This window comes from Lycium barbarum, chromosome 11 (genome assembly GCF_019175385.1).
Source record: "Lycium barbarum isolate Lr01 chromosome 11, ASM1917538v2, whole genome shotgun sequence".
NCBI classification, from domain to species: Eukaryota; Viridiplantae; Streptophyta; class Magnoliopsida; order Solanales; family Solanaceae; genus Lycium; species Lycium barbarum.
The window spans coordinates 34,096,812-34,121,228 of record NC_083347.1 but is presented as its reverse complement, the minus strand read 5'-3'; the positions used below and the strand labels follow the sequence as shown (position 1 = coordinate 34,121,228).

At 41.1% G+C, this 24,417-nt stretch overlaps 2 protein-coding genes across 2 annotated transcripts; both read right to left on the bottom strand.

Moving 5' to 3' along the window:
• Positions 1-17,430: 17,430 nt before the first annotated feature.
• On the bottom strand, positions 17,431-24,136 carry LOC132619708 (uncharacterized; the record flags this gene model as incomplete). Its single annotated transcript, XM_060334533.1, has 5 exons — positions 17,431-18,530; positions 22,111-22,191; positions 22,519-23,143; positions 23,693-23,868; positions 23,963-24,136. Coding segments are annotated over 3 exons (546 nt in total), but the record flags the coding sequence as incomplete, so codon positions are not given.
• LOC132619709 (uncharacterized) lies at positions 17,637-18,503 on the bottom strand. Its single transcript, XM_060334534.1, has one exon. It carries the CDS (start codon positions 18,501-18,503, stop codon positions 17,637-17,639), a length of 867 nt encoding a protein of 288 aa, XP_060190517.1.
• Positions 24,137-24,417: the final 281 nt, after the last annotated feature.

Here is a 24,417-nt window from a genome sequence, read left to right as displayed (position 1 = left end):
AGAAAAAATTTCTTAACTTTTCGCACAATTTGGACCCAAAATCCATGTTTTTACTCCTAGATCATCTATGATTAGAGCATGCACGGCTATTAGACTTCATAAAACATGATTTCAAGCAATAAACACCCCAAAATTCTAATGATTCTGCCCCAACTACCATGAACACCTACCCCATTATTATTCAAAGTTTTCAACCTAATTTCGAGCAATTCTAGGGAATTACACAATAATGAGCATGATCTAATGTTAAATAACAATCAAACCTATAGAATTTTTCAACCACCCACCTACAAAACCCACATCACAAAATTCCAAATTCTACCCCCAAAATCCTCAAATTTTAGGCATGTACAAACTCAGATTTGCAATTACAAATTGTTCTAGAGTACAGTGGGTGTGATAAACTTACCGTGGAGTAGAGACTTGGAGAGGAGGAAGTGTGGTTGAAAATCCCCTTATTTTTTTGCTCGTAACTGTATCGTTTGCTTGTGTGTTATGTGTGTAGTATGGGAATGAGAAGGAGATAGCGGTGGGGAGGTGTTTTATGGAGAGGGGTGTAACGATTGGGGAATGGCGATAAAATTTTGGGTGGTGGAGTGTTGTGGGGGTGTGGAAGTCGTAAAGCTACCAATCTGCCTTTCTGAAACTTTTTGAACTAGCGAACTTCTATAGCTGAATTGATCGCGTTCATGGACTCGCCTCGGTGTGTTCCCTTCAAACCTGTAAGTCTGGTTCCTTTAGATACTGTCGCCAATGCGGATAGTCATTCACACTAGCGAGTGTGCCACTGCGCTTTTCCCTTCGCGTAAGCGACAACCTATGAATCTATGCTCCTTCGAGTAGTAGTTATTCCACCCCAGTTTGATTCAAATCCACCTGTGACTATCATATATATCTTACGGGGCATATCAGACCACCAATATCCTTTTGGGTGTCCTACCAAATAAGGTCCTAATTTTTTAGACTACGTAGATGAATAAGGTTGTTGACTCGATAAGTACCGACTTATTTCCGATAAGGCTAGCAACACTCCGACGATAGAAGGCCAGCAGACAAGGACACACAACGGGTGTATGAGCAGAGAAGATTCGCCACCTACGTATACTACTACTTCCGGCAGCTAAATGATGTCAAAATTCATGACAGAATGGCTGATGGCATGAAGCATTACCACAATCTTTCGAGCTAAAATTTCTCGATCGCTTTCTTTCCAAAGAGTTATGATGTAAGCTTATGTGTTCACAGTGGATAACTCGAGTTTCTCATGATGAGAGCTACTTTGTAAGTGGAGACTGGTACCTTTGGTTTCTGGGCATAAGATGTAATGTTATTCTTGGATAATCATTTTACATGTTTAAGAAGAATCCCTTATGAGACCATGTCTCCAATTCCTTACCGGTTCTACACATCTCTCTTCTGGTACTCTCCATTCAAGGATGAATGGTTGTTTAATTAGTATCTGATGTAATGACCCGTTTGGTCATTACAGACTTTTCTTTTTCTTTTTCGAAAATACCCCTTGTTCGGGTTTCTTACCAATAGTTATTATACGTGGGATTTACTGGTAAGGGTGACCTATAGACGATTTTAGAAATAACTCCTCTTACTTAGGAATTTTCGAAAGCAGTTATTGCGCTTCTGCATTCGGCGAGCCTCCTCAGCATTCCCATGTCTACGAGATACTATTCGCGTTGGTGGAAATTCTATCTAGTTATTGAACCAGCTTCTGCGTAATACTTTCCGTAGAAGCGGTATCGCATAGGCGAGTGGTCTTCCGCGTAAGCGGAAATCGCTGAATCAGACCTAGCCTTTATTTCCCCATTTTGGGATTGGACCTTATTTTCCTCCAAAACTCTATTAAGACTGGTTAGGCAGCATTTCCAGAAGTTTTGCATGTCCCTTGGAGAGAGTAAGATCTAACTCATCCTCTTTTATTTCCCTTTTTTCCCCTCATTGTCCATTGTTTAAAATTCATGTTAGGAAATTAGGTTTTAGGGGAATCTCTCAAGTTAATAAGAACCCTAGGTGGGTAAATGGTGTCCCTTTTACTAAAATCTCGGTGGTTAAGGATTAATAACTTATTCTAAGCTTGGGGAAACTAATTGTTTTACTCAAATTGTTATTGTTCTTAAATGGTATTTCTCAAATGGGGTAAGTATGGAATTTTCTTGAATTTGGGGGTTTTGGAATTTAGAGTAATTGATATCTCATTGGGGGGTTAGATGTATATGATATGTAGGTTGTTGATCATTGGTGTTCTTAATAAACTAGTTTAAAGGAAAAAAAATTATTTTGCCTTTGTTGGCCCGGGGTCGTTCTCCATAGATCTCTTAGAACTCTTCTAGAGTTGTAGTATTTGAATATCCTCAACATGTTACTTACATGAAATACGTGTTCTTTTTTACCCTATTATTCTCAACGCTTCTCGAAAAAGGAATATGAAGTTCAAGAGGGATGTTCGTGGAACCTATTTGGCTTCGAGGTAGGTTATAGCTTAGTTAAGTTAGACTCCGATTAGGAATTCATATGTAATTAGTAGATATTAATGGAGAAAGCATGCATAGGTCTTCCGACAAGCAGTTGAGATGGATACTCTTAGGCTGGTAATTGTCTTCAATGTGTGGCTAGTCGTCATATTGTGATATTGGGCTTGTTGTTGTGTTTGTGATGTTGGGCTTGTCGCCTCATGTTGTGATGTTGTGCTCGTTACCCTATTAATTATGGTTAGAGGTTGTGTTGAGCTTGAAGTTGCTAGTTGAGGATGTTCTTAGTGAAATATGTCATTTCTCTCATCCTTTATTGTTTCATGGTATTGTAACACCTCGTGGATTCGGGATAAGATTTGACTCGTAAGACGGGGGTATAATGAAACCAATATGAGTAGTGCAGAAAGGGTGTTTGAAACTCAATCAAGCCATAAGAAGATTCCTTGGGCAAAGTAAAGTCGGAATCAAGATAGGAGGTGTAGGAAGTGTTTTGAAATACCTTTCCATCCATATACTGATTAGGTCAATCAGAGCTATGTACAAAAAGTTATGCACGTTTTACTAAAGATCTATCAGTGGTACTTGTCCATAGGAATGCAACGTGTGCAGACTGATGTCCCAAGCCCGTGTCTCGTGCAGATGGGCAGTGAAGCGAGGTCCATTGCGTGTACGTGCCCGTATGCGCGTAGGCAGCGCATACTGCTGGGCACGCAAAACGTCCTCTTTGACGTGCGATCCCTGCAAGCTTTTTAAATATGTTTTTCCTAATTTTTTTCATTCCGTTCTTCAGTTCTTCAAACCCTAGCACGGATTTTCTCTCTTTTCCTCATCCTCATACATCAAGGTAAGTCCCTCCCATGTATTCCCAAGTGAATTTTAATGATTATACATGAATTCTAAGCTAAATCCTATGTTAACAACCTAGGGTTTTCCAGAAAATCCATCTCAATGTTCAAGATTCAAGATTCAGGATTTTGGAATTCTTCTTCAAAGACTCATACTTTTCTCAAGTTTTGGAGCGATTAAGGTATGTAAGGCTTCTATCTACATGTGGGAACCTCTTTGTTCTTCCCCACGCCACATTCTTCTACGAAAGTATGAGATTACATCAAAATAGGGTTTTAGTGTCACACCCCACCCTTGGTAAGGCGTGATTGGCACCCGGTACCTTACAGGAACCGAGCGAACAAACTTATAACTTACATCCTTCGTGTCTCAAATGGAAACAATAAGATCAAGAAGCTAAATATGAACATACTATCATGCATAAGTAAATGCACAATAGACCTATGATGCCGACGTTACTACTGTCACACTATGACTAAGCTGTACACAGGAACTGTCTGCAAAGCCTCTATGAACATGACTGAAGTATATAAGTCAGGACAGGGCCCCCGACATACCCTCTTGTCACAAAAAATCATATACAACTCGGACTCGGCAATGCCCCAGGAAGAAGTGGAGCCACCACTCGAGACCAGTACCTGAAGGCAGCCTACGATGAAAGATCCTCGTCTCGTCTATCTACACCTGAGGGCATGAACGCAGCGTCCACAAGAAGGGACGTCAGTACGAGTAATGTACTGAATATGTAAGGCATGAATAGTAGTATGATATCATAATGAAGATAACAAAAGATAAAGTAAGTAATTATACCTCGTACTCTTCTTAAGATCTCTATCATGTAAACTACTCGTCTACAGGAAAAACACTTCATACACATCCATACACAACATGCATACATATGCATTCACATACACTTACTATACATACATCTGTCATATCCGTACCCGGCCCTTTCGGGACTCAGTGTCATCTGTACCCGGTCTTTCGGGACTCGGTGTCATCTGTACCCGGCCCTTTCGGGACTCGGTGTTATCCGTACCCGGCCCTTTCGGGACTTGGTGTCATCCGTACTCGGCCCTTTCGGGACTCGGTGTCATCCGTACCCGGCCCTTTTGGGACTCGGTGTTATCCCCAACTGATCAGTGAGATGCAATTCATACATACATACATATATATACATCAGAATACATAAATGAAATCAACATCATCACTAGTATTATCATTATCACTATATCATTCCTTGAAGGATCAACCATTGTAAAATGAAATAAATAATGCCATGAGAGTATCGAGAGCCATGAACTTAGATAGCATTAGAAATAGAATCGTCATCGCTATATCTCACCTTAAAAGAACAAGAATTATGAGGCGAGATCAAACACAAAGAATAGTCTCAAAGATCATGAATAAGATCAATAATATCGTAAAGATCATGAGATTCATAGGTTTCTAGCATTTGTGGAGGCAAGGATATTATAGATATGGTACAAAGGTTTATAACAAGCAATCATGCCTTTAGAAAGAAAGGGTTTAGCCATACATACCATTTTGGTCGCCTTAACTTTAACTACTCAACGCTTGTCCTTCCAGGCTCGTAAATCTATATTCAAGAAAATTTATACTATTGTTAGACTCACCTTTATACGCTTGTCTTTTTCCTTCAAATAAATCTTTCTAGAATCTGCCGAAATTTTGGCAGCATCTCCCCTGTTTATATGCCTAGCCCAAAATCGTAATTCAGCAACCAACAACAACAACATCAATACCAACATCAATCATAATATTCTCAACACCAAAAATACTCCATAAACATCCCATATGGGGTTTATCCCATATTTCCACCAACAAAACTATTATACGGCTATTTGACAGTTTTATCTCCGTAAATAAACCAAAATTAACATTAATAATAGGAGATTCATACCTTACTCCTAATAATATCTCTATATCTTCACTTTTTTCACCTTAAACTTGAACCACACGCGTCGCTATACGATGCTATACTCGCAACTATACGTTGCCTTAACCGGAATTCGGGAATTATAGCGAGAAAATACTCAAAATACTCCCCTACGTTTGACCAAAATCACAACTACACACCTAACCTTTGCGGGGGTCCTATTACCTCCCTGGACAAAATATTTCAGCAACGAGGATGCCGAAGGCATCATTCAACAGCACAATGATGCTTTGGTAATTTCTGTACTTATCTTTAAAACTCAGGTTAAACGTATTTTGATTGACCCAGGTATCTCGGCCAACATCATCCGGTGGAGAGTGGTCGAACAGCTAGGGCTGCTCGATCTGATCGTACCGGTAACCCGGGTACTCAGCGGGTTCAACATGGCGAGCGAAACCACAAAGGGAGAGATATCGTTGTCGATCAACGTCAATGGCACTATCCAGCAAACGGTGTTCTATGTGATCGAAGGGGACATGAAGTATAACGCATTACTGAGCAGACCCTGGATACATAGCATGAGGGCCGTGCCATCAACATTGCATCAGTTGCTGAAATTCCTGACACCGAAGGGGATAATTACCATCCGAGGTGAACAGCCCGCTACAAGGGAGATGTTCGCGGTCGAGGAAACGACACCTCAGCCCAAAAAACCGGATCAAAGGGAGAAGGGCTCAACCGGGGAAACGGACACCAAATAGCAATCACAGCATAAAGGGTTGAACCCGGGATGCGAAGAAGATGACTTCGGTGTGCCCAGATCATTCGTCATGCCGGATGACTCGGACGCAACCAAGTCAACAGTAGAGGAGCTGGAGCAGATCATCTTGTTCGAGTACCTACCGGACAGAAACGTATACCTGGGCACGGGGCTAACCCCGGAGCTCAGGAACAAGTTAATTGAATTTCTTCGAGCTAACTGATGTGGCGTGATTTTATGCCACAATTGATGATTTTCGGCTATAAGTGTTACTTGTTTTTAGGCAATTCTATGTGATTTTATGTGTTTTTTTAGTGGATTTCAGGTATCAAGTGTTTTGATGGCAAAAGTTGAAAAAGTGGAGAAAATAAGTCACTGAAGAGGCAGTTTGACGGAGCAGTTAAACGGGCCGTAAAAACATTATATGGACCGTCAAATTCACCGTAGAGTGGTCACACTGAGCAATGATCGACGAGCCATTTTTGCGGAACATTTATACGGACCCTAAAATATTTATACGGACCGTCAAATTGTATCGTAAAAATGTTGTGATATTTCACGGATGAGAAGAAGTAATTTTACGGTCCGTATAACAGTTTTACGGACCATAAAATGGAACGTAAACAGAGCCCGACGGGCAATTGTGTCTTTTCACTTCTCACGATTTCGGCTCTTATAAATACATAATTCTAGGGTTCTTGTACGTAGCTTTTTGCAGAGACCTCAGTTTTTATATTTCTTAGCATAAGTAGTAACATTTTTTTTAGCTCTTTTGGAGATTACAAACAATTGCAAGTAATTTCTCAAGTCCATTCAACCAATTGTAAGCTTTATGATTCTCATTATTTCTCATTGTTCTTCTTTTTCTATGAACAGCTAATTCCCCTTTACTAGGGTTGTGAACCCAATGATGGGTGTTTTGTGACTGGGTTTGTGATTGATATACACATAATGGATTATTAGAATTTAGTTATTCTTCATTCTTCATTTATAATTAATGGTTGCAAACATTGATTAAAGCCAAAAACCTTGATTTATTTGGGAAAATAATTATGGTTGGTAAGAATAACTAACAAGAACTCAAAGCTTTAAACTTTGTTTAATAAATTCTCTTAGGAATAAGAAGAATTTATTTGGCATGATTAATCGTTCTTCATAGTTACTTTCTTATATTTGGGAAAATCATAAAAAGTGATAATCTTTATTTATTGGGAAATAATAGAGATTAATATAGAGATTTAGTGCATTCATATAAGATCCATTAGAAGTATATCAAGATCAATTTCCACCAAAGAAATAGATAGCGATTAGTTATAGAAAAAAAAAACAGTTTTTACCAAAATTATCGGATTAAGACATTAGACCTATACTTAGCATCCTACAATTTTAGTAACCTTTTCACACCATATTCCCTGTGGGATTCGACCCCAACCTTGTTGGGTTACTATATTTGACAACGTCCGCGTTATACCATTAATAGGTGTAATTTGAGCGTATCACTAACGCAGATTGTTTCGCATGGTCCCATATAGATATGACAGGTATATCACCAGAAGTGGCAACTCACAAGCTTAGCTTGGACGGGAAGTTTCCTCCGGTAAAGCAGAAGAGAAGGCCCATGGCGGAAGCAAAGCACGCCTTCGTAAAAGACGAGGTAACAAAGCTTTTAAAAATAGGTTCTATCCGAGAGGTAAAGTACCCGGACTGGCTAGCTAAAGTGGTAGTGGTGCCCAACAAAGGTAATAAATTCCGAATGTTTGTTGATTATAAGGATTTAAACAAGGCATGCCCGAAGGATTCATTTCCATTGCCTCACATCGATAGAATGATCGATGCGACGGCCGGGCATGAGATGTTAAGTTTTCTCGATGCTTACTCCGGGTATAACCAAATTCGGATGCACCCGGAGGATCAAGAGAAAACGTCCTTCATTACCCGGTATGGGACTTACTGTTATAATGTAATGCCTTTCGGATTAAAAAATTTCGGTGCAACTTATCAACGCCTAGTTAATGAGATATTCGAAAAACAAATAGGGAAAACAATAGAAGTTTATATTGACGACATGGTAGTCAAGTCCCTGGAAACAGAGGACCATTTAAAACATTTGCAGGAAACCTTCGACGTGCTCCGCAAGTATAACATGAAGCTCAACCCAGAAAAATGTGCCTTCGGGGTAAGGTCCGGCAGATTTTTGAGTTTCATGGTGTCAAACCGGGGGATCGAAATCAACCCGGACAAGATCAAGGCCATCGAAGATATCGAGGTGGTGAATAATGTGAAGGGGGTACAGAGGCTCACCGGAAGGATAGCGGCGTTGAGTCATTTCATATCGAGGTCCTCGGACAAGAGTCACTGTTTCTTCTCCTTACTAAGAAAGAAGAACGACTTCGTTTGGACACCGGAGTGCCAAAGAGCTTTGCAAGAATTGAAGAGGTACTTGTCTAGTCCCCCACTGTTGCACACACCGAAGGCGGACGAGCCGTTTTTTCTCTACCTTGCTATCTCCGAGGTAGCGGTAAGTGGCGTTCTGGTCCGAGAAGAATCAGGTACACAATTCCCTATCTATTACGTGAGTAGAACATTGGGGGATGCGGAGACCCGTTATCCCCACTTGGAAAAATTGGCATTGGTAAGCACTTCTAGAAAGCTCAAGCCCTACTTTCAATGTCATTCGATATGTGTAGTAACTACTTACCCCCTAAAAAACATCATGCATAAAGCGAAATTATCGGGTAGACTGACTTCGTGGCAGACTTCACCCCGGCTATGATCCCCGAGGTCGAGAAAGAACTACTGCTGACCTCAGGGAAGCCTCGGGTATTTGGTCGCTATATACGGACGGGGCCTCGAACCTTAAAGGTTCCGGGCTAGGAATCATTCTTAGAATTACGGCCGGGGATGCCGTTCGACAGTCTATTAGAACCGCTAAATTGACTAACAACGAAGCCGAGTATGAGGCTGTGATTGCAGGTTTGGAATTGGCCCGAAGTATGGGGGCCGAAATAATCGAGGCAAAGTGCGATTCGCTTTTGGTCGTAAACCAGGTGAACGACGTCTTCGAGGTCAAGGACGAATGGATGCAGAGGTATCTTGAAAAAATCCAAGTGATACTACATCGATTTAAAGAATGGACCATACAGCACATACCGAGGGAGCAGAACAGCGAAGCCGATGCATTAGCAAATTTGGGATCCTCGGTCGAAGGGGAGGAAATCAATCCCGGGACAACGGTGCACTTGTTAAACACGGCGATAGAAAATGGACACGCCGAAATAAACACAATGGGTTTGACTTTGGATTGGCGCAACAAGTACATCGACTACCTGCGTGATGGAAAGCTCCCGAATTCCCCAAAAGAATCACGGTCGTTAAGGACCAAAGTTGCGCGTTTCTACTTGGTAGACGGCCAGTTGTATCGACGATCCTTCTTCGGCCCCCTGGCTAAGTGTTTGGGTCCCGGAGAAACGGAGTATGTGTTGCGAGAGGTGCACGAAGGAACCTGTGGCAACCACTCCGGTGCTGAAGCTCTGGTCCGAAAAATCATCAGGGCCGGTTATTACTGGAACCGGATGGACGAAGATTCGAAAAATTTCGTCCGAAAATGTGAGGGGTGTCAGAGACATGCTTCGATGATTCACCAGCCCAGGGAATTGCTGCATTCGGTGGTTTCGCCTTGGCCTTTCATGAAATGGGGAATGGACATTGTGGGTCCATCGCCGTGGGCACTAGGTAAGGCCCGTTTCATTTTGTTTATGACTGATTATTTCCCTAAGTGGGTTGAAGCGCAGGCCTTTGAAAAAATCAGAGAAAATGAAGTCATTGACTTCATATGGGATCACATCATCTGTCGTTTCGGCATCCGCACCGAGATAACTTGTGATAATGGTCCTCAGTTCGTGGGTAGCAAAGTCAACAATTTTCTCGAGGGATTGAAAATCAAGAAAATTGTGTCGACCCCGTATCACCCGTGTGCAAACGGACAAGCGGAATCCACAAACAAAACAATAATCCAAAATCTGAGGAAAAGACTTGAAGCATCAAAGCATCACTGGAGAGAAATATTACCGGAGGTACTGTGTGCTTACAGAACCACATCCAAATCGAGCACGGGGGAAACTCCTTTCTCGTTAGTCTACGGGGCTGAAGCCCTTATTCCCATAGAAGTTGGGGAACCGACCCTCCGATTCCGATATACAACCGAGGAGTCAAATGAGGAGTCCATGGCCGTAAGACTCGACCTCGCGGATGAACTTCGCGAAAACGCGTTGGTCCGTATTGCAGCCCAGAAACAGAGGGTAGAAAGGTACTACAATCGGAGAACCAATTTTCGTCATTTCCAAGTCGGGGACTTGGTGCTTCGAAAAGTTTCCTTGAACACCAAGAATCCCAACGATGGAAAACTGGGTCCGAACTGGGAAGGACCGTACAAGATAACCGAGGTAACGGGCAAAGGATCGTACCAGTTGAAGTCCATGGACGGGCAACGGTTTGCGCAATAACTGGAATGTGGCTCATCTGAAAAGATACGACTGCTAAGGTATGGGCTCCTCATGTTCTCCTATTAACCTTTCTCTTTTCCAGGAAATCGAGAACTGGATAAAGTTAGAGTTTAGGCCTGAAAGCACGTGTTGCACTCTTTTCCTTAGTAGATTTTGCCCCAAAATGGGTTTTCCGACAAGGTTTTTAATGAGGCAACAAGTACAACGTGTTACTTGACAAAGATAAAGGACAAACGTCCGGATTCTCGGGGTCACACCGAACGAATGGGGACTTAATAGCACTCACCCGATCTTGCAGCTCGGCTCAGAGCTAGGGGGCTATCACACCCACTCCGGAGTTTGCCCCGGTTAGCCGAAACCAGAGGCCGCCCTCAACAAGCAAAATCGGACCAAAAATGCTAGGTTCTGATGTAAGGACCAAACGATCAAACTGAATCGTGTCCGCATAACATTTGCTACGGCAAAAGCGGAAGAGAAAAAATTCATTCTCATGTACACAAACACTTGCAATGCAAAAGTTATCGAAAGCTTGGATAAACGATATCTCGGATGTCTCCCTGTTAAAACAGTTCACCCCGGTGATAACCGCCGTATTTCGGCACTGTTTTCATTCATACACCTTATACCGGGCACTACGGTCGAAATTCGACAAAGGCAACAAGGTCATTGCGAACCAAGCCAAAGTCATTAATCCCACGAATGGGGACTTTTACATCAAAATCTAGCTAAGGCTGAGATTCCCGAGCCTCTCCGAGGACATTTTGCGTCTGAATGGCCGACTCGAGCTCGGCCTTGAGGGCGTCATTAGCATCTGTCGTTTCCTTGATCTCGATTTTCAGATCATCGCATATCTGGGCCCTCTTCTCCGCCTTCTCCTCGAGCACCCTCATACGCTCTTTATCCCGGGCACTCTCAGACTCGAGCAGCCAATTCCTCTCGGCCAAGCTCGTAGCATCAGACTTCACCAGATCCAGCTCCCTCCGGAGTTGGGAGAAGCTGGTTTCGAGCTCACCAAGCCTCGAGGAAATTTGAGCGTTGTCCCGGCTAAGGCCGATCTTGTCAGCTTCGAGACTCCGATTGTATTTAGCCATCGTGGCCAGCTCACTCTTTAGCTGACGGTTTTCGGCCTTAGCTGCATCAAGCTCGGGTCAGAGGCTAGAGAGAGCGACCGCCCGGTTCAACTCCTTCTCCTTCTCCTGAAGAAGGTGCAGATATTTCTCCATTTCCCGGCCCTGGGCATCCAGCTGGCCCTTAAGATCGTCTACCTCTTGTTGGGCACGGACGAAGGCCTCATTCACGAGCACCACACTCTGCAAAAGGAGCGAGTAAAATACTTGAACAAAACAAGGTTAAGATTTTCAGTGAAATTAGGCGAAAGATGGTTAATAAACTTGCCCGGTTGCCCGCGTGCATACCCTCGTTAATAAGGCACTGCCAAGAGACCCCGGCCATCTTTCGCTTGTCCAAATCCGAGACAAGAGGTCTCAAATAGCTCGTCACGCCCGCCGGGCGAGAAAGAAAGCTGCAGTCCTCGGGGACGGTGACCGTAACCAATCTCGTCCTTTTCAGCTCCACGCTTGGGGCGGGAAAGATACGCACCAAGCTGTCCCTGGCGCCAGATTCGGAGGTCCGGCTACCGTGTTCGTGGACCGATGGATCGGCAGATGCCCGAATCCTGCGGCTTCGCCGATAGCGGGAGGAGTGCCCGAGAACATGTCCTCAAATTTATCAGGCCTCGGAGCCGGAGTAGAGGAACTTGGAGTAGCCTCAGTATCTTCAGCAAAGGTCAGGGGCTCCGTAGTTGCAGTAGACCCATGCTCGGGCGTCAAATGAACGCCAATGGGGACTTCAACCTTCGGGACCGGCTCAGTCCTTTGATCGGCATCAGCAGCGGCTGCCTCCCCGGGACTTCTTGTCCTTTGCAGGGGAGCTTCTTCGGAAGAAGTTTCACCAGAAATGTTGACGAAATCAATCGACCTTAAAGGAGTCGGGGAAAGAATTTCTTCCGCACCTGGGTGTGAAACTGGAAGCAAAAGTCCTTCACCAGTAGAAGGAAGGGGTGGAACGGCGACAGCCTCCTCCTGAACCGAAGCCACGGGAGAATCGACATCGACTCTCCGAATAATAATATCGGGCTCTGTTTCATCCCGTAAGGTCCGAGTGACGCTCCTTGCCCTCTTCTTCGACTTTTGCCCCTGTCCGAGGGCCTCTTTATTTTGGCAGCAGTAGCAGCAGCAAGGGTACGAGATGCACCCGCCGAATCGAACTCAGGTACCGACGCTGTGGGTTCGGCTGCCGACTCCGGCTTGGGATCCACGAGCCCTTGGGCAAACCTGAAAATCGAAGACGCAATGAGTGCGGGTAGTAGAAGATGCAATAAACACGGATAGAAGCAAAGTATTACCATGGTTCTGGGCGACCCATCGGCCACGTGACAGGTGGCCTCACGTCCGGTTATCGTGGGGGTGCTGGCTAAGGAGTGCAGTAACCCATTCGTTCAGATTACGGACGACCGGAGGAACGTATCCATTGGCTAATAAAAATAAAAAAAGCAGTGAGAAAGTAGGACCGGAGAGTGACAAAACATACGAAGGCAATTAATCAAAGTTGAGGCTTATGCTTGTTGTTCCACTTTTTCGGAAAGGGCATGTAATCATCCGGAATGATATCCGAAGTCCGCACCCGGACGAATTGCTCCAACCAGCCCCGATCTCTATCTTCATCCATTTTCGAGAAAAAGGGATTCCGGCTACGTTTTGCTAGTTTTATTACGCCACCCCGGAACAACCTCGGGGAATATAGGCGTATCAAGTGGACCAGCGTGAGCTCCTTCCCGGCGTTATTGGCCAATAGCCGGAGGCATGCCACGACCCTCCAAACGATCGGACCAATCTGTGCCAAGGTTACGTCATAAGTCAGGCACATGTCTAAGATGACCGGGTCGATCGGAGGGTCGAGTTTGAGGGTGAAGGGGTAAGTATAGACATACAAGAAGCCCTCCCGATGGTCGGTGACTGACTCGTTGGGCCCGGGGGTAAAAACATGAACCGGACGATTGTCCCATCCGCAGTCAGACCGGACTAGGTCAAGTTTGTCCTCGGTAATGGAGGAGGGATATCGTCGCACATCATACCCTCTGTCGGATACCGAGGAAGGTTTTGCGACCTCTAAGTCTTTGTTGAAATTGTTTTTGGCCGGTATAATGTCCGAGGCCTTGGGCTCGAAGGTGCTCTTTATTTTAGTTGGAGATGCAAGTTCGTTTCCTTGAGATGAAACAGAGGGAATATCATGGGAAGTGGTTTCAGACATTTTAAAATATGAAAAGAAGAAACTGAGTGGGTTCAGAAAGGAAGTTAAAAAAGAGTAAGGAAACAGACGGACCAAGAAAATGACAGAGTAAGAAGTAGCAACACTCAAACAAAAAGCAGCGACACACAAGAACGACTAGTAGAGAAATTGGTAAAAATCGTGCCATTTTCGCGTAAATACAAGCAGCAAATCAACAGTTAATGTGAGTTGTAAGAACGAAAAGTGAAGAGGTTCAGAAGAGAGAAGATGAATATAAGAGTCTAAAAGTGTTTGAATGAAGAGGTGAAAGAACCTTATATAGGCATGGGACTGTGACGATTACGATCCCCAGCCAACCGAGGGGCGCCACGTGTCCCCACAATTAATAAGGAGTGATTTGAAATGATGTGCGTACGGCGGTTGTCAGAACCGACCATCCGGGATAAGACACGTGGCCGATAAAGAGGTAACGTGACACAACTGTTCCCGCCAAAATGAAGAGATAACTACGGTCAAGTGGAATCACCGGTTTCTTGATCCATCCATTTCCCGTTACTCCGATAAAGCTTCGGCCCAGAAAGTGTGGGGACTATCTGTATACGGTAAAAACCGGGTAAGCGTTAAACCGGTGAGACAAGGAACCAAAGTGAGGAAGGCACAAGAACGTGCACGAAGACTTTCATTCTGAACCGGAGGAATGCCTGAACCGAAACCAAGGAAGGGCACCATTTGGTCTGGTTTTCTCCATGGCCGAGTTGATCGTGGCCGTTAATCCGGTTACTCATGGCCGTTAATCCGGTTACTCATGGCCGTTGGTCCGGGAGATCCGTTGCGCGTCTGCCACGCGTCGATAACATCCTGCCATGCTCAACTGCCAACCGTACGGGTGTCAGATCGTATGGTCTACCTAATCCAACCTAACCCAACTCAGAGTTTTTTCATTATTATTTTGTTATTCATGTTGTGTGAAGCCCATGGGGGACTACTATAAATAAGAGGCATTGTCCTCCTCTTGAGGGGTTGGCTCCTTCATACCAAGAACTCTTGTAATAGCAAATATATATATATAAAATCTCTCTCTCAAACATCCGATTCGGTCCATATTTGTTGTGTTTATCTCTTGCATTTCTTCAATCAAGCAACATTCATATATTAACAAACATACAAGTGCATAGCAATCCGCCGATCATTAGCTACCTCCTCATACTATATTCATATATTTCTTTTCTCCATCAAATAGATTGAGATTCGATCGCATATCCTATACCCACTCACAAATTTAATTGATTATCCGAATTCGGGGTAAACATAGTCGACACTTAATCAAGTTAGAACTTTGCGCTCACTTAAAATGTCTACACACGTGCGAGTGTTTTCTCCAATTATACAAATTAAGCTTCCGAAAGGGGTGGTAGTTCAATGAAAACAATTGTTGCCCAAAAATTATTATGTCCATCTGTTTATTTGAAACCAGTAGTTTAGCACATAGTTTTGAAAAGTTTACAAAAATAAGATGGTTAATGAGAAAACTTTTTTTGTTATTGAACCATCTTATTTTTGTAAACTGTTCAAAACTACATGCTAAACTACTGGTTCTCGTTCAGCAAAAAAAAAAATCTCCAAGCTGTTACGTTTGGTGGGTAAAAGACACACGTTATATATTTATTGATTTGACATAAGTATAATGAGTAAGATTTTTTGGGTTCGATAACTTCGAGTGAAGTTATAGAAAAAGTACATTAAATGTTATTTGCACTTTACAAAAGTAAGACTCAATGTTTGGACTCTTCTTACCCACGTTTGGTGGGTAAAAGACACGTGTTATATTTTATTGATTTGACATAAATATAATGAGTAGGATTTTTTGGGTTCGATAACTTCAAGAGAAGTTGTAGGAAAAGTACATTAAATGTTATTTGCACTTTACAAAAGTAGGACTCGATGTTGGACTCTTCTAAAAAAAGCAAGTTAGTCAACTTTTTTTCGCACCCGTCCAAACCAAAAGCAAATGTAACTCAAACTGCATTAGATACGTCCAACGACTTTTTAAAGTTATTCAAATTGTTGTAATGTGATTGTTATTTTCAATTACATTTGTATTTGATGCTTGAAATCTATCCTTATTTATGGTTAATCACCTTATATGTCACTAGATCTTTAAATCTCATCCTTGGTTTCTACACCTTATAGAAGAACGAGATGTGTGTCATTTTTAGATTTTGAATTGTGCCTAATCAAATTTCAATTTTAGAGCAAATAATTAAATAATAAAACTTTTCATTTTTACTTTAACTTCAGTTAATTCGTTAAATTCAGTAACACTAATTCATATGAAATGTTGAACTGAATGGAAACAAGAAAATGTTGCGCTCAAAAGTGTAGTCTATTCGGTCAATGAATACGACATGAGCCGTGAGTAGGTACATCTCAAATACTAAAGCATACTCTAAATTTAGGGGTCGTTTGGTACAATGTTGACATATCTCATGGGTTGGGATATCTCGTGAGATTAGCTATCCTAGCATTTATATGAGATAGCTAATCTCACGGTAAAAGCTTATCTACACCGAGTGTTTACACCAAACAAATGCAATCATGATTTAAGTGATTTAATTAAGTGAATATATATACACACACACACCAAACAAATGCAATTATGATTAAGTGATAGTGTTATATATTCTAACACATGTCATACATCCATTGGTTTGACAGAATTCAAAAATCTAAAAATGATACACATGTCGTACTTCTATCCGGTGTGGGTAAGTTTTTGCCCTAATCCTACAATTTTAATGTAAAAGCTATCCCGAGATTAGCTAATAGACAAATTAAACATGAGATAAAGTTAATCTCAAATTCTATCCCGGGATTATTATCATTATCCCATCAATTAAACGACCCGGGTGCATTTGGTACGAAGGAAAATATTTTCCATGATAAATGTTTTCTTGGAAAATCTGTTTCAAGAAATTAAGTGTGTTTCTTACTTATTTTTTGTGTTCAGTACGTAAATAAAAAATATTATCCTAAATGCATCTGTATATAATCTAGACAAACACTTGGAAGGTGGGGATAAAGGGTAAGGGTATAGGGTGGTGTTGTTGGGGGCTACCGAGGTGTATCAAAGGGTGGGGAGGACACCATCAATGTGAAACTTACTTTTCCTACTTTCACTAGGAAAGTCACTTTCCTCATTTTTAAGGAACTCGTTTTCTAGAAAAAATGTTTTATAAAAATTTTGACCAATCGAACATAAGAAAATTAGAAAACATTTTCCTCCTCACCGAACACATCCTTTCTGTCTAAATCTTGGTGGACAGAATTGTCAAACTACCCGATAGAACTACGTCTAGACCGATCTGGATATCGCCGTTACAAAAAAAAAAAAAAAAAAAAACAAAACAAAACCAAACAAAACAAAAAACACAATTGCTTGTTACTTGCTAAATCTCTTCTCTTCTTTCTTTTTTGGTGAACTAGATTTTAGAACTAGTAGTTATGGCCTTTAGATTCATTAAGAAACAAATTTAACAATTTTACATAGGTATTCAAAGAACTGCTAATCGACCTTTGTACTGTTTAGGAATGAAATCCAGCAACAAGAACTGGAAATTTTAAAGTAGTCATAAACCAGATCAATCTCTTCAGAACATAAAAACTGGAATCCAAAGGCAGAGTAGAAAAATATATAGATACACAGATTAAAAGACACATGTTTTTTATTACTAGAACTTAACCATTTCACTGCATACATAACAGATTTAGGGTCCTAAGGTAGACTGAAGGAACTACAAACTGAAAACATGATTACTTCTTCTCCATTCTTACAAAGATACACATAAAGAAAAGGACTAATTAGTTCCAGGAAAATTCTGAGGCATCATGGGTGGGAGAGTGTTCCCATTTTTCGGGACATATTTACGCATCCAGACATGCTTCCCGTTGATAGTAAACTTGGCTTTGGTCACAGCACTGAGAATAATGTCAATAATTGCAGGCGTAAAAAACACAACTCGAGCATAAAGAGACTGTTCATGGGGCTTCACCTCCTGCACGTAAATGGACTCGATGCATTCTCCAAAAAGCATTGTAAAGAATCCATTGATTTCCCATTCAGCAACAGGGTAGCCCTTGGAAAAAGTAACAAACATGGTCCGATCTTCACGTGGTACGTCCTGTCCGTTCATCCTCCTAGGATACATGTCATCTCCAAGTCCCAAGTGAGCAAATCTTCCCATTAAAGATCCCATTAAAGATGACTCACCAGTCAAAGTTTGTCCAGAACTTCTCAAGGCTCTCTCCGTAATATCAGGCAATGCCTTGAGACAAACCTCAGTTGCAATTTTCCTTATCCCACTGGTTGCACTGTCCCGATTTTCATTGAAAAACTGGAGGGGGAACTCTTTTGCCATGACGTTTTGAGTTTGCCAAATATCACTTGCGTCAATTGAGAGAAGGAACCCGTTGTCCCCAATGAATTTGAGGCAGATAACAGCCTCATCAGCAAGTTCATTAATCAAAAAATTAGGCAAGGAAAAGATCTTTCTGATAACATTTTTGAGACCTGCTCGCTCCATCCAAATCCACAATGCCAGTATCTGCATTGAGTCCAAAGGATCACGCTGAAGCTCATTAACAAGGAGACAATAAAGTTCTCGGTCAATCTTATGGAAAAGTCTGAATTCATCCACGGTGATGTGAAAAGAATTTGCAGCCATATCCACTCAAGTTGGTAGTGATTAAGCCTGCCCACATGAAAAAACAACCAAAATTAAGTTAAGAAGAATCAAGATGAAAAAAGCAGCCCCAAGTTTATCAGGACAGATAAGCATACAATTGACAACTGAAGAAGAGAGAGAACCGGCAATGTGAAATCAACTAATGAAAACTGTCATGATCCTAATGAAGATTCAGCATTCCTCTTGTAACGTAACCAGCAACAAACCTATGACCTTAAAAATAAAAAGGGCAGCCCGGTGCACTAAGTTGCCGCTATGCGCGGGGTCCGGGGAAGGACCGGACCACAGGGGTCTATTGTACGCAACCTTACCTTGCATTTCTACAAGAGGCTATTTCCACGGCTCGAACCCGCGACCGCCTATTCACATGGCAGCAACTTTACCAGTTACGCCAAGTGGCAGAAACTGTAGGGCAGAAAGAAAAAGAAAAGAAATCTAAAGGCAGAATCTTTCATGTGGGTTAAAAAGGCCTAGTCTTGGAACCTACAACTCAATCAGAAAGGGGATCCCAAGAACAACATCGAGGGATGTACATTTTCATCTATGCAGGAGATATAATCGAAGCCAAAATCAAGTGAAGGTTAGGCTACAGAAAAGGATAAAAGTGCATAAAGTGAGGAAGAACAAACCAAAAGGTAATGGCAGGGAAAGGACAGTGTTCTCAAAAACTCAACTTGACAAGTAATTTGACAATCCAACCCACCCCATTTATAGAACACTTTCAGAGTTAACAGGGCAATGCTCTATTGAATATGTTCTTATCAGTGTTCCACCAAACCAAAGGGCAGTAACTACAATTTCGGAAGCATTTTCAGAAAGTAATCTTGTTTAATAGGTTGCAATTAATGCTTGTGAGAAATGGCCAAGGATGCATAACTTTTTCTCTTTCTGTCGATAGAAATTATGTTGAGAGAACTTCACACAAGTCCTATACAAGTACAACAACAACTATGCCTCAGTCCCAAATAAGTTGGGGTCAACTACATGAATACTTATTTCTTCATTTAAGCTCATATCATATCATTATCACTTCCTACACAAGAAATGGTGAAAATCAAAGATCAAGACCACCTAGGCAGCTAGGCTTGCTTACACAATCACAAAATGTGAAAAGATGTAACACTTCCTTTTCTACTTATGGAAACAACTTCATCTGGTTACATCCGGAGAATCTGTCTAATGAATACACGGATTTAGAACAACTTAGATCTACCGCTAAATAGCTTGATACCATGATTATACTCCACATTCTACAATAGCTACCCCAACGAATCAGATGTTTCAACGAATTGGTCTGATAATACAAGTTCCGTTACTCTGGCATAAATTGGGTAGTCCTCCTATGTTCGGGTACTCAAAACCATAGTTCAAAAGAGACTACCACTAATTCTTTGGTAAAATGACTCGTCCTCTTTTATCACAACCTTCCAGAATCATGCTTTATGATTACTCATATGTGCCGACAAACTGCATTGAACAAAAACACAATATCGTTTTTTGATTTATTAATAAGCCGACACCTTGTGTGGATAACGACATATTTGCTTCTCGGAAATGCTTTATTATTGGAAACTATTAATGCGCACAGCCCTTAAAACTGTTGGTCCTTAAGTTCCACATAATCAGCCGAAGGTACATCGTTTATTAGAAAAGCTGCGCATTTACTGCTCTTGTGATGAATGGGAAACGCAGTAGTTCGACAAGTATTAATTATGCCTCGGAAAATCGTTTGCCTTCTTCCATCGAAGAAGTTCTCTACTTCAGTTATGTTTATTGCTTAGCTCCTCCTGATAGAAAGCAGACCATCTAGTTCTTTTGGCCCGACCCAGCCTTGCTTAACAAGCACCTTGTAGTTAACCCTTGTAAGATATTTCGTGCTCCAAATCCTAATAGATGACTGAGATTCTCTGCCATGAAGCACTTACGAGTTACAATTAAGATAAGGGTAGATGCATGCTAGCCATGGAACATGCACCGAAACTTCAAAACATGTCTTAGATTATCCAGTTTTTCAAATAAAGTTCTTACCATTTTTTCCTCAAACTAGTGTCTTGGTAGACACTCCACTGACATGTAACGTATTTGCTGTTCTCCCAATTTTGGCATCTCCGATTGAACTAGTGTGAAGATTTTTAATATCAAGAGTCACTGTCAATTGTTTGTAATTAGTGTTGACTCCACCAACTTCTAAAATGAAAATAATCCAAGTTCCTTTATAATAGATTGAAGACACGGGGGAGGACAACAGAAATTTTTTCATTGTTCACCATCAGTCGTCCACTCCTCTTTTTGCTCATATAGTGCATTTCAATACTTTAATGCTTGTTTAAGTTCATGATTAATTACTTCTACCTGTTGTTTTGATTAATAAATTTTTTATCTCTCAAATACAGTCCAAATATTTAGAAGTCCCGTGTCCTGTGCTTAAGCAACATAGATCTGCAAATTCAAAGTATCTTTTTAACATTTTCCCTTTTATCATCTTCCATCGGAATTCCTGGAAGAATCTGATTATTTAATGCAGATTTATTTCACATAGCAAATATATATTATGAGTGCAACTGATAAAATATGGAGGAAGAGAAGCCTGCATATTTTTCTTAATAGAGAAGCTTGCATTCATTTTGGTTTTGGCATGATATATTTGGATCAAGAACTGAAGAAAAATTTACAATCACTGACAAAAAACGCTAGATCAATATCACAAATCTTCATTCTAGTTGCAAAAATATAAAGATATAATTTAGTTAAGCTAAGCCAAAAAGTAAATTTCTCTAGCGTCCAATTCAGACAGAAAGAATCTTAAAATCCCTCCAAGCTCTTTATGTTCAATAGTTTTGTTACTATATGGGGTAAAGAGGGAGGGGAAAGCTAAGCAAAAACTACTTATGGGATCGATCCTTCCACCTGCATGGTCAAAGGTGAGAGGATTTACTAAGTCAGCTGGCTCTAAACCCCCAAATAATTCCTCCATTTTCTGATTTCAAGAACTATGCTCAAGCTGGCAGCTACCTAGCTGCTGGCAAGTCTCCACATTCAAATGAGTGTTTGACATATCTTGACACCCAAGACGTGCAAAATCATTTTGACAGGTTTCCTTAAATCTATATATTTTTATAACGTTGGTTGCAAAACATGTGATGTGGAATCTCTCTCGAGCAGGAAATGCTATTTTATTTTAATTTATAATTTGTTGTGTGTTCTGTTAAGCAATTTAAAAAGTACCTTTATTAACCCTCTTAAGTTATACTAATTCCAAAAGTCACTCCATTTTCGTTACTATAAAAAGCCTTAAAGTGTAAGTTATTTCTACTCCAACTTTTCATACTCCTAACCAAATGAGTAAAAGGAATCCGTTGAATCTGGAAACCAATTTTTCCATGGATAACATGCTACCCTCCACAGCATCTGGTTTAGGTTCATACCTTTGAACCTCTCAACCTGGCAATCCAGTGGTCTACTAGTCAACCACAACATGACACCATAATCTTGTTCATACAAACGCGCTGATGAACAAGTGAATGATCAAAGAGCAATAATACGGTGTCGTCAAAATTAGTTCTAAAAAACATGCTCAAGCTTATACCTAGAGTAAGGATGTGGCTCATGTTCGCAAGCAAGAACTAAGTTTTCTCTTCTTTTATTCCCATGGCCACAGGTCTCCTCCCTGCAATCAGGAAGCAAACTTGGTTTAGCCACTACTCGTGATGCAAAGTCTGGCAATATAGTCACACACTCCAGAGTTGAATAAGAGAAGAAGAGGGGTTGGCGTGAAGAGGTCGCAATCCAGACAAATGCAGATCTCAAAAGGTTTGAAGTGTAAATTGAGGAATACACCAAAAAGAAAATCTACAAATTAAGCAAACAACAAACTGAACTATAAACTGAAATATAAAATCTCTATTTAGAATCTGTAAATTAGGAAAACACGACATTGAAATATACAACAGGATACACAGGAAAACCAAAGGTTAAAAATACCAGAAGCAATTACATTCTCAAGATGCCAGGATTTGATATGCCTTGAGGAATAATTAGAGGCATGGGCGAGAAACTGAAGCCTATAACTGCTATAAGCCAACCTCCATTGAAACCTATCTGAAGTTAGGTACATAGGGTGACATGAAATTATGTTATCTTCAAGATATCTTTCTCTATTCCTTTATGCCCATTAGGCTGGGAGTTGCAGCAGCAGCCCCTTGCAGATCCTATAAGGAGAAAGACCTCCATGCACTCAACTTCTGTTCAGGAGGTGATGATGAGGACTCATTGCTATATCTTCTTGATTGTGGAGGCAGAGGAGGAAGAGAGAAACGAGGTGACGATGAGTTTGAGTTCAAGGACTCGGAACTATTATCACTCTCAGAGCAGCTTGAAGTTGTACCAAGAGCTAATGAGCTTCAAGAGTTTATTGGTCTCTTCTCTAACCCACCCTATTAATTCTTGGGAAGTGATTCCGGTTCTTGTCAAAGAAATTGCTATGAGCAAGCAGGTTCTTGCGTTTCCTAGTGTATGCATTGTCCGGCTTGACCATATCTTTAAGAGAGGGACTCGATGCCGCATCTGCTAGACTAGTATAAGATTTCGATTTACCAGCATAAAAACTTGATAATCCCCTCCTGAAAAGTGGCAGATGCACAATTAGAACATTGAGAAGAACAACACTAATAGATTGGTCACAAAACATCTATAAGCAGCTAAAATCTTTCCAAATGACTCCTGCATTTTTCCTTTCATTCTCCAGAAGATCCACGTTCAGAAACTTGATTAAAACTAAAATACAAACAAAAGAAAACAAAATTCTGCATTTCTGCTATTATCCAAGACTTTCATTCAGTCCAAGTAAGATACTTTTTCAACTTCAGTAATAATAGGTGAATCAGTACAGACTTCTTTCATTGTCTCTTCATCATCCCACCCCCATCACACCTGAGCCCCCACTCCCCACCCCATCCCACCCCATAATGTTTTGCTAGATTACATATAAATGCTCTTGGACAATAGTTTTTTTGTTTACTTACCAACCACTAGAAAATAAGTAAGAAACTCGCTTGTTTTTCAAGAAACATTTTCCATGAAAAACATTTCCGCCATACAAAACACACCCAAGTTTCAGTCACTTTTAATTTCTTACAAAGAAAATGGCATATCAAGATGAAATAGCTTACCCAGTAATTTCAGGAAGAACATAGTCTGCTCTCCACCCAAAACAAAAATCGACACCAGGACATAATCCAAGTGACGTCTTATTGCGGATCCTGGAGACACCATCTCCACCCAAACAAGTCGTGAGCTTCCATTTCCAACCAGTTGCATGCAACTGAAAATTGTGGCCTATCCCTACCTGCAAAAACGCGATGTTAGAACTGACAATGGATAGATAATGGTCGCAAGCAGTAAATAAATTAGCATGGGAGAAAGAGCTAAGAAAGGCAAACCTGCAGATTCAGAAATTTTGTAACTGGGATCTTCTTTGATAGAAGGCGAACTTCACAATGCAAAGTCTCACATATGAACTTCCATCGCCGTTCAGGAGCTAAAGGCTTTAAAACTAATTTTCCCACATATTCATTGCTTGGATTGTTATAAAACTGGTGAAGATGGTCTCCAAGTGGTCAGTAAACTAGTAAAAAACTGAAAATGCTAATATTGACACAAAATTATAAATTATAATGCCATGAAAACTATATCAGTTACGTTGATTCCATATTTAACCACAGTGCTGATGCAGAAAATTCACATCCAGAAGTTTTTCACAATTGTGATTGCGCTTTTAAAATCAATTTCGGTTAATAGAACACCGCTCTAACGGTAGAACCCTTCACGACTTTTTGGCCAAAAGCATCCCTAAAGTGTGCCTCAAAGTTAACACCTTAAATTATTTATGTGAACC